General features: G+C 38.4%; 1 protein-coding gene across 2 annotated transcripts in view; it reads left to right on the top strand.

Moving 5' to 3' along the window:
* PRKG2 (protein kinase cGMP-dependent 2) overlaps positions 1–12,084 on the top strand; it is a 102,300-nt gene extending 90,216 nt beyond the window's left edge. The window contains exons 17-19 of one of the 2 annotated variants that reach the window (XM_036270173.1): positions 2,941–3,003; positions 8,948–9,014; positions 11,691–12,084. In XM_036270173.1, the coding sequence (XP_036126066.1) occupies positions 2,941–3,003; positions 8,948–9,014; positions 11,691–11,786 (226 nt within the window). In that variant the 3' untranslated portion in view covers positions 11,787–12,084. The remainder of the gene's footprint in view (positions 1–2,940; positions 3,004–8,947; positions 9,015–11,690) is intronic. The other variant, XM_036270168.1, reaches the window with a different exon arrangement.
* Positions 12,085–12,359: the final 275 nt, after the last annotated feature.

The raw sequence follows: 12,359 nt of genomic DNA, 5'->3' as shown, positions 1-12,359 counted from the left end.
ACACGAGTTTGGAAGCATTCCCTTCTTTTCAATTTTTTGAAGGACTTTGAGGAGTATAGATATTAAATGTTCTGTTTAAATGTTTGGTAGAATTCATCTTTGAAGCCATCTGGCCCTAGATTTTTGTTTGTTGGGAGGTTTTTGATTACTGATTCAATCTCCTTACTAACAATCAGTTTATTCAGATTTAATATTGTTTTTATGATTCAGTCTTGGAATATTATATGTTTCTAGGAATTTATCTGTTTCTTCTGGTATCCAACGTGTTGGAATATAGTTGTTCATAGCATCTCTTATGATCTTTTGCATTTTTGTAGTTTCAGTTGTAGCTTCTCTTTTGTTTCTGATTTTATTTATTTGAGCTATTTTTCTTTTTTTTGTGGTAAGTCTAGCTAAAGATATGTTAATTTTGTCTGTTCATAGAACCAGCACTTAATTGTTTTGTTGGTTTTTTGTTAATCTTCACTGGAGGATGTTTATTCCATTGCTTTTTTTTTTTTTTAAGAGCGAGTTGAAGGAAGGGAGGGAGGGGGAGAGAGAGAGGAGAGAGAGAGAGAAAGAAAGAAAGATCCATGTGAGAAAGACACATTGGTTGGTTGCTTCCTCCATGTGCCCCAACCAAGGCCAGGGATCAAACCTGCAACCCAAGAATGTGCTCTTGACTAGGAATCAAACCCACAACCCTTTGGGGCCATGGGCTGATGTTTGAACCTCTGAGCCACCCTGGCCAGGGCAAACCAGTGTTTAGTTTTGTTGATATTTTTCTATTGTCCTTTTAGTCTCTATTTCATTTTTTTCTTTCTTTCTTTCTTTTTTTTTTTTTTGCTTTGGTCTTTATACTAACTTTCTTTCTACTAACTTTCTACTAACTTTCAGCTTTGTTCTTCTTTTGATAGTTTCTTTAGGTATAAAGTTAAATTGTTTATTTAGGATTTTTTTGTTTCTTGAGGAAGGCCTGTATCACTATGATCTTCCCTCTTAGAACTGATTTTCTTTCATCTTATGGATTTTGGTAAGTTGTATTTTCATTTTCATTTGTCTCAAGATATTATTTATTTCTACTTTAATTTCTTCATTGACCCATTGGTTTTTCAGTAGTATGTTGTTTACTCTCTACATATTTATAATTTTTTCAGTTTTTTTTTGTACTTGATTTCTAGTTTTATTTATTTATTTAATCCTCACCTGAGGACATTTTTCCATTTTTTGTTCAGATAGTGTGGGAGGGAGAGGGAGAGAGAGAGAGAGAGAGAGAGAGAAACATCGACATGAAAGGGACACATCGAGTGGTTGCCACCCATATGACCCAACCAGGGCCGGGGACAAACTGCAACCGAGGTACATGCCCTTAGCGGGAACCAAACCCGGGTCTCTCTGGACCGCAGGCCGATGCTCTAACCACTGAGCCAAACCGGCCAGGGCTGATTTCTAGTTTTGTATCATTGTGGTTGGAAAAGATACTTGATATGATTTCAGTCTTCTCTAAATTCATTGAGACTTGTTTTGTGCTCTAACATATGACCTATCCTGTAGAATGTTCCATGTGCACTTGAGAATAATGTGTATTCTGCTGCTTTTGGATGGCATTTCTGTGTATATCTATTAAGTTGTCTGGTCTAACATGTCCGCTCTGTGGACTGCCCGCGCCTGCTGGCTTTAGCAAGGCAGTGGGAGAGTGCGGGGCCAGGGCCCACCTGCTGGCTCCTGGGAGGCTGTGGGAGAGCTCTGGGTGGGGTGGCTCACTGGCACTGTCCAGGTAAAGGGAGAGACAAAAATGGCACCTGCCAGCACCTCCATCCTGGAGAGTCTAAACAGACTCCTGTCTCTCCAGCAGACACTTTAAGATTAGCAAATGAATCTCCTTTGCTCAGTCCACATGCTTTTCAAACTGCTACTTTAGTGCTGGTTCCTGGGCAAATGAGTCTGTGTGGCAGTCCTTAGCAGAAGTATCTCAGCTCCCTATAGCCCACTAAGTCTCCTGAACATGAGCCTTGTTGATTTTCAAAGATAGACATTTGGGGGGCTCATCTCTCTATTGAGGGTCCCAAGGCTGGGGGTGACTGATGTGAGGTATGAACCCCTCGCTCCTCAGGAAGAAGAATCGGATTTGTGAGATCCCTCCTGATTGTTGGTTGCCATGCTGGGGGTGGAGTTTTTGGTGAGACTTTCTCTGCCTCTCCTACCTGCCTTCAAGTGGCCCTTTTACCATTTGTTGTGAGGGAGCTGTTCTGCTAGTTTTCTGGTCTTTTTCAGAAAGAATTGTTTTACATGTAGTCATAGATTTGGTGTGTTCATGGGAAGAGGTGAGTTCAGGTTCTTCCTACATGGTCATCTTGGACCATGCCTCTGGCTTTATTATCAATTACTCAAAATTTCTATTTACCATTAAAAATAATGTATTGGAGAATAGAAGAGTTATATAATTTTGTTTGAACTTTACTTTGTTGCTGTTTTGTTCACACATTTAAACTTTTTTTTAAGCATTAAAATTTAATAAACATAAAACATGAAACCTAGCTGTGGGTTGCCAACAAAGATGTCTCAAGTTTCCAGCTGAGGTGTAAATGACTTTCTAAAGCTTCTCCTGAATTTCTCAGCAGAGTTTGTGAAATAACCCCCTCCTGTTCTTTCACATATTCATTTCTAGTGCATTTAAAGTGCTAGGAGATATATAGATATAGATAGAAATATAGATATGTGCATAAAGATAGAAATATAGGTACATATGGATATAGATACAGACATATTCCTAACTCTAATTTCACTGTAGCTCCCCTAGAGAAGGGCATGTGTTTTTTAACCCCCCTCTATTCAAATGTCTAGTCTATAATATTGTTGAATAAATGAGTGAATGAATGAATGAAGAAATGTTAAATTTTAATTTAAAATGTACTCAAGCATAATTATTATAAACCATCTTCTAAAAAATTATTATTTTAGGCAAAATCCAACAGAAAGGCTGGGAAATCTGAAGAATGGGATCAATGACATTAAGAAACACAGGTACATAGTTACTTCTTTGTCCAGAAAAATATGTAAATTTATAGAAAACTGTGGTGATCTTGAACCTTCTCTCAGTAAGCTGCACCTGTTCCTTTACAGGCTCTCAGTGTTCACTTTTTGGCCCTTTGTATTTCATTGTGCTTTATAGACCCAGCCACAATGATCGTTCTCAGAATGACTTCTCCGGTGCCGGAACTTTGTATGACAATGGATGAAGTTTAAATAAGTTATACAATCCCTTATTCAAGTTATAGCAACTTAGGTTTTCATCCACAGCTATCTTTATTTTTATTTTTAAATGTCAACCTGGAGTCTGTAAATGAATTCTTCTAATTTTCACATTAGATTTATAATTAAAGTACAATATAGTATTGCCAGTATTCAAGAGAATGGGTTGGCTAAATTAACTATAAATAGTATTGCATTTCAGTTTTTTTTTACTAATATTATACATTTATTTTAAATATAAATTTCCTTTGACTAGCTTTCCAAATTCTGAAGCCTCAAGTTGTATTTTACTTTTTGGGTAAAGTCCATTGATTTCCACAAAACCTCAAACAATGTTTTATCCTTGTGCAGTACTCTAACATGAACCTCTTCATTTCTGTGAAATTCTAAATCTGTCCTTTAGAACCATGGAGAACTTCCACAGATATCCTTTCTTAATTGGTTACATATGTGGAGTTCAAGCTTTTAAGATCTTTTTTTCTCAAATTGATGCCTAGCTAAATCCTGTAATCCTCAACATGTTTTAATTCTGCTTATGATTTAGAGATATAATACATCACCTATTGCTGGCACAAAAATAACATTTGAGAATTTCATTATTGAAAATCTTTGAGTACACTGATGTGTTTGTTCACTTTTAGAAATGAAAACACCTCTCACTATTGCATTTCTCTCTGGATATTTTTACTGAAGAATTTAGGGCACACCAACACAGTGTGAAAATAAAGAGAGAGATACTGCTGGATAGAAACACTATTCATTTTTCCTAACATTGGTGGTGCAGCTGCCAACCCCGCTCTATCTATTCATGAACTTTCTTGAAATAAAGCCATGCATTCAACATTGTAAATTCATAGAGGGCTTTGCCTTAAGGGAGTATTAGGGAAGGAGAGAGGGAGGGAGGGAGGGAAGAAGGGAATGAGGGAGAGAGGGAGACACATCTGTGGATTTTATAGACATTAAAATGTGTAGAGTATTTTATCGTTCTGTGTCATCCTTTGGATTTCCTTCAGTGTAAAGTTTATTACTTGTCTTAGATCCCAATTTATCTTTCTTCCTACAAGCTGTTATTCAATTTCTTATCTCATTATAGCATAACACATAAACACACCATTCATATGGAACAAACAAGTGTTCTGTCAATTAAAGTTATCCTTTCGATATTTCCCTTCATTTCATTACAAACGTATCTTCCTGTTTTTCTTTGGAATAATTGGGAAATAGAGTGATAGAAGTGTTAATAGGCTCCAGTTTTGTCTTTTACTTCTTATTTACCTGAGGCTCATTTAAATGTAGCTGTCAGGTTGTGATTGGGGGTGCATGTAAATTGACAGAGAGAATTTCCTCACCTTAGCATGGTAAGGAAGAGTTTTGCATTTTCTTCCCTGTAGAGATGACTTTACCCACTCTTTTGAACAAGCAGGATGTTTTTCTGCCACTTATCTGTAGAGTCAGAATACAATGTGTAGGGCAGAGTTCACTAGTGAGAAGTGCCAACTGTAGACAATGCCTTATGGTAAACCCAGAGGGGCCAAAACCCTTATTTTATCCTATTTTCATAGTGTTTATGAAGATATAAAGTTGAGGAAGAGATCTTGCTCTGCCTTCAGGTAGGATAGTCTAAAAGCTTCCACAAGCCCCCAAAGTAAATAGCTTCTCTACTTCTTTATATTCTTGGAATTAAAAAAAAAAAAACCTTCTAAAATTTGCCATTGGATTTTTCCATTCTTCTCTAAAGTGAAACTTTTATTTTTTTCTTAGGGAACTGTTCACTTTAACTTTGTATTTAAAAACAATGCAGTAAAACATGGCGTATTGTTATCCGTTTGCCCATTCTTAAATCCTCTTTCCTAAAAATAGAGTTCCTCCCTTCCCTATTTATGAGCTAACATTCAAACTAGGCACCAATTATGTCTCCCAGTACTTCTCTGAAAAAAAAAAAAAAAAGAGATAATATACGTGTAGGGTACAATGAAACCTTTCCTGCTAGGTAGAGGAATAATGTGTTTCCAGTGTCTTCAGGTTACCTTTAATATTTCTAGTCTCTAAATTACTTTCAAGAACAGCTTCTACAAATCTCCTAAAGATGAAACAGCACTTTATGTGCTGTTGCTGCCCCATTTCTTTGGTGAATGGTTTTCACACCAGTGCCTGCTGGCTTTTGCATCACTTCAAATGTGGTCAGTGTCAAAAGGCCAGGTGTTAAGTGAATACCCACTCACGTCAAGTAAATATTGCCTTAAGTCAGATTGTAACAAGTACTCTCCCAGAAATGCATAGGCTCTTTGATTCAGTAGAGTAACAGTAATGATTTTTATTAATATTTATGGAGGAGCTTCTGGGAAGAGAGCATTGTAAAATATGTTAAAAGGAATTGTGGCAGTATTTGGTATCAAAGGAAAAGAATCCACAGAACCATGAGCCTGGAAATCCCTGAAATGGAGCATCAGGCTGTGCAAAGAAGCTGATGGGCGGATCAGGGAGGGGACTTCCGTGGTTTCTGTAGCAAGGACAAGGGGGGCCGTACAGCTGGGGTTGCTGTCTGATTCCCAGTCTTTGGCTGCTGTCTCAGTAGCTTATACCAAAATGGCAGTTGGGGTTCAGGATGCCACCTGAGATGGAATGCTCTAGAACCTGTCCTCTGGTTTTTGTGTTTTTTCTCTTCCTAAGTTTAGACTTGGTATGGGAAGTCCAGTCAGGGATTGAACCAAAACCAACTCCAGGGGTGAAAGCGATTGAGAAGGGTGGAAGAGGGTAATTTCTGGTATGTCCACCAGATGGAGGAATGGGATGCCTCCTCCAGTCTCCTGCCTCCAGCCTGCCCCGCCCTGCCCCATGCTGCCCGCTGTGGCCACAGAGCCGCCAGAGTTATCTTTTGAAAATACATCTCCGTGGCATCATTTACTTAGAACTTTCTAATGGCCTCTCACTTTGTATAAAACTCTGTTTCCTTACTGTGTCCTACAAGGCCTTACATGACCTGGCCTCTGGCCATTTTTTCAGATGCCATTTTTGTCTAGCTTCCCCTGCATTCACCACACTAAAGCGCATTGCTTTTATTCCATGCACTTGGAAGGCTCTTGCCACATGGCTTCCCATGGTTCTCCTCTTCTTTGCATTCTGGCCTTAATTCAAATATCCTTTCTTCAAATACCACCCTCACTGAAAACAGCCCTTCCACCCGTCCACATCCCGGTCATGATCCACCACTTAGTACTACTAGTGTCGAAAACTAACTTAAGTATTTATATTGTTTACTTGTTTTTTCTTCTTCTTCTGTCTGTCACCTTTCACCAAAATAAAAACATCTAAAAAGCAGGATCGACATCTGGGACCAAATTGAATTTTGATAGCTTTTTGTTGGCTGCCTGACCTGACATCAGTGTCCCAATAGAAGAGATCAGTGGATCTAGAACAGTATTATTCTGTGTTCCTTATAAGATCTCAAGAGACTGAGTCCATCTGAGTGTTGTGTTTCCAGCCCACCAAGCTTTACTGTATCCTGAAGACCAGATCATCATCTGACCATCAGCTTAATCCCATTATAGATTGCTGTAAAGTGTTTTTTAATCTTGGAGACATTTAGATTCATATGACCAGGAGTGTCACCACCATGGTGTGATGTTGCAGGTGCTATAGTAATAGGTCCTGTGTATGTTTTCTTGCAGAATCATTCAGTTATTCAGAAGGCATATATTGAGCCCCTGTTCTGTGTCAAGTGTTAGGGACACAGAGGAAAGGAAACAGACAAAAAACACTGCCTCATGGAGCTTCTTTCTATTGGGAAAGACAGAAAACAAACAGTATAATTAAATAAAGTACATAGTAAATTTATTAGATAGCAGTAAGTGCTAAGGAGAAAGAACAAAGCAGGCAAGGAAGATAGAAAGTATGTGCGGGTGGGATGGGAAGGACTTGCAATGGTAGACTAGTGGCCAGAGAAGGCCTCACTAAGACGACCTTTGAGAAAAGACTTGAAGATGTTGAGGAAACAAATCATATGGAAATTTAGGGAAAAAAACAACTAGCCAGAGGGCCTTGAGCACGAAGGTGTTAAAGTAGGAGCACCCCTGGTTTATTGGAACAATGGCAAGGAGATGAATGAGCAAGGAAGGGAGAAGAGAAACGCAGGAGACAGTGGTAACGTGAGAGAGGATGGACAGGGTGACTTTGCAAGGCCTTATGGCTTATAGTAAAGACATGGTAAGGACTTTGCCTTTCACACTGAGTGAAATGAAAAATATTGGAGAGTCCTGAACAAAACCATGGGACCTGAATTATGTTTTAAATGATCACTCTTGCTACTGGGCTGTTTCCCACAGACAAAAGCAGGAGGACCCATTAGTTATTGTAATAACACAGACAAGGAATAACAGTGGGTTGGCCCATGCAGGTAGTGGAAGGGTGTTGAGAATTTGTCATATTCTAAATATAGGCATGTTTTACAGGTAACACTGACAAGATTTGCTTATGGAATGAGCTAGGATGTAAGCGAAAGGATAGCTTCAAGGTTTTTGGTTTAAACAATTGGAAGAGTTAAGGCAAGTTGGTTGGGGAAAATTTGGAACTCCAGTGTGGGCCTGATTGATACATGCGGATGCCTGGTAGACACTCAGCTGGAAGATGATAAACAGGTATTGTCTGCAAAGCAATGGAGAAGTCTTGGTTAGAAATATAGATACCTGGGAGTAACCAGTATAGAAGTGCTATTGGAAGCCACAAGACTGAATGAGATTACCCAGGAATGAGAGTACTGAAAAAGGAGGAGTCCAAGGACTAAGCCCTGTATTCCATCAAATTCCCATGGGAATAGCAGTGGGAATAAGGTCAAGCACTCAAGAAGGCAGGAAGAAAGCCAGGACAATAGCATGTCCCAAAAGCCAATGAAGGAGGGTTTCAGGGAGTGGGAATGATGAACTGTGGCAAATGCTCCTAACAAGTTAAGATGAAAATTGAGAGCTGACGGAATTCAGTGGAGAGGAGAGTGTGAAACCTGACTGTAGTGTGATCAGGAGAAATGGGTAAATAGAGGGAGCAGATAACGCTCTCAGGGAGTTGTCCTCCAATGGAAGGAGAGAGATGGAGTGAGGGTTGGAAGGGAGCTCAGGTCCAAAGAGAGTGTTTTGTGGTTGGAAGAAATAGAATGTTTCCATAGTGATGAGAGTGGTCCAGCAGAGAGGATGTTAAGATTCAGGAGGAAAAATTTCAGGAGCCTGACTTTAAATAGAGAAGAGTCTATGGGATCAATTACACAGAAGAGGAGTTGACCTTAGTTAGAAGCAAAGGTAGTTATACCATGGCACTGGATAGAAGGGTACATACAGTTGTGAGTAGGTAGGCAGGTATGCTGGTGGAAGATTGTGGAAGTCTCTTTTTTGCTTCAGTTTTCTCAGTGAAAAAGGAAGCCAGGTCATCATTTGGGAGTGAGGATGGGAAGGAGGTTGTGGAAGTTTGAAGAGAGAAGACAGAAGATTCTGAATCGAAGGTAGTGTGACAATGAGTGGAACCACAGGGAAACCTAGACTGGTTACTGGGCAGTATTAGGGGCTTCTTGGGGTTAGTGGGCATAGCTTTAATGCGAGACCAGACAACCAGCATGGTTGAGTATTTTCCTCTGACCACATTGCTGGCAGGGAGCAGACAACAAAATGGATTGACTGGCATGCTAATAGTTTTCAGGCAAATGATATTTCTCTGTGTTTTGCTCATTTCTTAGGTGGTTAAATGGTTTTAATTGGGAAGGACTGAAGGCACGGACCCTTCCATCACCTTTACAAAGAGAGGTATGGTATCCACAATATTATTCTCATAACTTCTTTTAGGTATTTGTTTTTGTAAACAGATTTTAGGTATACATGTGTATAACAGATCTTAGATTTTTTTAATTGTTTTTTAAAAATTAAGTTAAAATGTCATAATGGTTTTAATTGTAGGGACTAAATAGTATTACCTACCTGATGAGCATTAACTCAGCTCTCAGAAATCACTAATGTGTAAATCTAAGTCCCCAAGTTGTCAGTGTTAGGCTCATAGATGGCTCTAGGAATATAGTACGAACCATATAAGTAGCTTGGAATGTTCTAGTAGCCATGTTAAAGAGGCAAAAAGAAATAGGTGAAATTAATTTTAATTAATATCCAAAATATCATCACATCAATATATAATCAACATAACATATTAATGAGAAGTTAGTTATTTTTTTTATTTCTTTTTTCTTTTTTGTAATCTCAAGTGGATTTTATAACATGTATTTTGCAACATGTATCAATTCAGCCTAGCTACATTTCTTTTCTTTTTTCATTTTTTAATTCATTATTTATTTATTTAATCCTCACCGGAGGACATTTTTCTATTTTTTTTGTTCAGACAGAGTGGGAGGAAGAGAGAGAGAGAGAGAAACATCCATGTGAAAGGGACATATCCAGTGGTTGCCACCCACACGACCCAACCAGGGCCGGGAACAAACTGCAACCGAGGTACATGCCCTTAGAGAGAACTGAACCCGGGCCTCTCTGGATCATAGGCCAATGCTCTAACCACTGAGCAAAACCAGCCAGGGCTCTTTTTTCATTTTGATTGATTGATTTTTGTTACAGATGTTTCTCCTTTTTTCCCCATTGACATCCTCCTCCCCGCTCCCACCCCTCACCTTCACAGTATTGTTGTCTGTGTCCATTGGTTATGTATACATGGGTCAACACCTTACAAACTCTAGCTGTGTTTTTTCTAGAGGAATTTTGAAGATCTATGGTATATTTTTAGATTGATATCTGAATTTTTCTATTATACATTTAAATTGTAGACAATATAATTTCTAATATTTTGAAAATATTGACATCTTAAAGTACAACACTACTGTTACTTCACCCCTTTAAATATATCCAATAGATCATTAAGATTTGATACCAGTGATTAAACAATACAGACAGGTACCTGGCTGGTGTGACTCAGTGGATTGAGTGTCAGTCCCATGGACTGAGAGGTCCCACTTCAATTCCTGATCAGGACACATGCCCAGGTTGCAGGCTTGATTCCCAGTAGGGGGCATGCAGGAGGCAACCAATCAGTGTTTCTCTTTCACATTGATGTTTCTATCTCTCTTTCCCTTCCTCTCTCTCTAAAAAATCAATATAAACATAAAAAAATATATAGACAGAAATATTACATCATTTATTTCTCTCTCTGAATTCTAATGTTCATATTTCCATTCCATTTCCTTTCAAAATGTCATTCCAATGTAAAATTTTTTTTATGCTTGGCAATTGTTAATCAATCATTCTTTAAATGCCTTTCAATTATAGTTTTATAAATTTTAAAATTCCTGTGACCACCAAAATTTCTGTAGCCCCACAAATATTTCTTCTGGATTCAGTTGTAATTACATTTTTTATAGCATGCAGTATCAAACAACATAAATATATAATAAGATTTTAAAGGAATTATTAAACAATATTTGTAAAGAAAATATTTAATGTGCCTGTGGATAAATTTCATTTACTTAAAAAATGGACTCAGACCCCACATCACTTTTATTTCTTTTTAAAATTATGTAGATACAAGTGCTAAGAGTTGTGTTTGCATAAATAAATGGGAGCAGAGGTTTTTTTTAAAAAAATTTTTTTCTGTATTGATTTTTAGAGAAGAAGGGAGAGAGAGAGAGGGAGAGAAACATCGATGAAAGAGAACATCGATTGGCCACCTCCTGCATGCCCCCCACTGGGGATCGGGCCCATAACCTGGGCATGTGCCCTGACCAGGAATCAAACCGATGACCTTGGTGCATGGGTCGATGCTCAACCACTGAGCCACACTGGCTGAGCGGGAGCAGAGGGTTTTACAATGGCAGTGTCACTTTGAACAGCTGAGTGGTCTCCCCACCCTCCCACAAACAAGTTATACTCTATTATAATTAGTATTTTAATGGTCCATCAGCTTATAACTCAATTAGGTACTTCTTACATTTGTTGGAAAGTAAAGAATTAAAAACCATCTAATTTGTCACTTTCAGCAGCGTCAATGGTATTTTGAATTGTCCCTTCATTTGGCATTCTGGAAATGTTATGTGGTCAGCTAACCATATAAAAATTCAAGGTTGGTGGGACGCTTTCATAAAGTAAAAGGATTCTGGAAAATTTTGATTTTTTTTTTTAAGTATCTGATTTTAAGATATTTTTTATTTTGAAAAAATAATAGACATAGTTTTTGTCACTTTTTCTTGTGGAAATACTCATCAGTCCAAGTAGTTTCCATTGAATGTAATCCAGTGACCCATCCATTTGGAGATTTCGTGAGGCTGAGTGTGTGACTCAAAAATGACAGTTGGTCATCTCCTCCTCTTATCTAACTTACCAGTAGTTGCAATTTAAAATCTGTGTTCAGATATGGAAAGCATTACCCATATGTAATAGCATGCTTAGTCAACATCATCCTCACCTTTGCTTTAATCCTTTCTCTGTTAGCTCAAGGGACCCACAGATCATAGCTACTTCGACAAGTACCCTCCTGAAAAGGGAGTGCCTCCAGATGAGCTGTCGGGCTGGGACAAAGACTTCTGACAGAAAGAAAGAAAAAAAAGGTTATCACTGCCTATCTACTACAGAAGAGGACTGTGAACACCAATAATCCAATACTGAGTATTTCTCTCATTGGCGTGTTGTGATATCTGTTGGAAGACCATTAGGGAAAAGAAATCCCTGCCCACCAGCTGGGGTGGATGATAGTGGTAACAGAAGTGGTTCTGAATTATAATGTCTTATTTAGATGCTGTGAATTACTCAAAATTTTTATTCTTTGCTTTTCTCAAATGTTGAAGGCTATTCTATTCTCCTCTCTACAGTCAGAACCATTTTTGTTGAAAAGGCATAGTGTCCTCTGCAGTCTATTGCTCCATCCTGATCATACTCACCTCCTTTGAGTCCTAATAAGGTTTAAAAAGCATCTTGCCCTTGAGCAACAAAGTCATGCAAACAGTATCAAGAACAAAGGTGAATTCTGGAAGATTTTTCCTGCTCTCAACAGCTCCATGTAAGCATTGTGGCATCTTAAGTGGTGGTTTGCAGAAATCTTGGTAGTCAAAAGAGGCTCTTGACTTTTACTTGTGTTCAGCCTAGAAATATATTAAGGTGCTT

Source organism: Molossus molossus, unplaced genomic scaffold (assembly GCF_014108415.1).
Source record: "Molossus molossus isolate mMolMol1 unplaced genomic scaffold, mMolMol1.p scaffold_m16_p_1, whole genome shotgun sequence".
In the NCBI taxonomy this organism is placed as follows: Eukaryota; Metazoa; Chordata; class Mammalia; order Chiroptera; family Molossidae; genus Molossus; species Molossus molossus.
The sequence above is the reverse complement of the archived record's forward strand: the minus strand, read 5'-3'. Positions and strand labels throughout refer to the sequence as shown.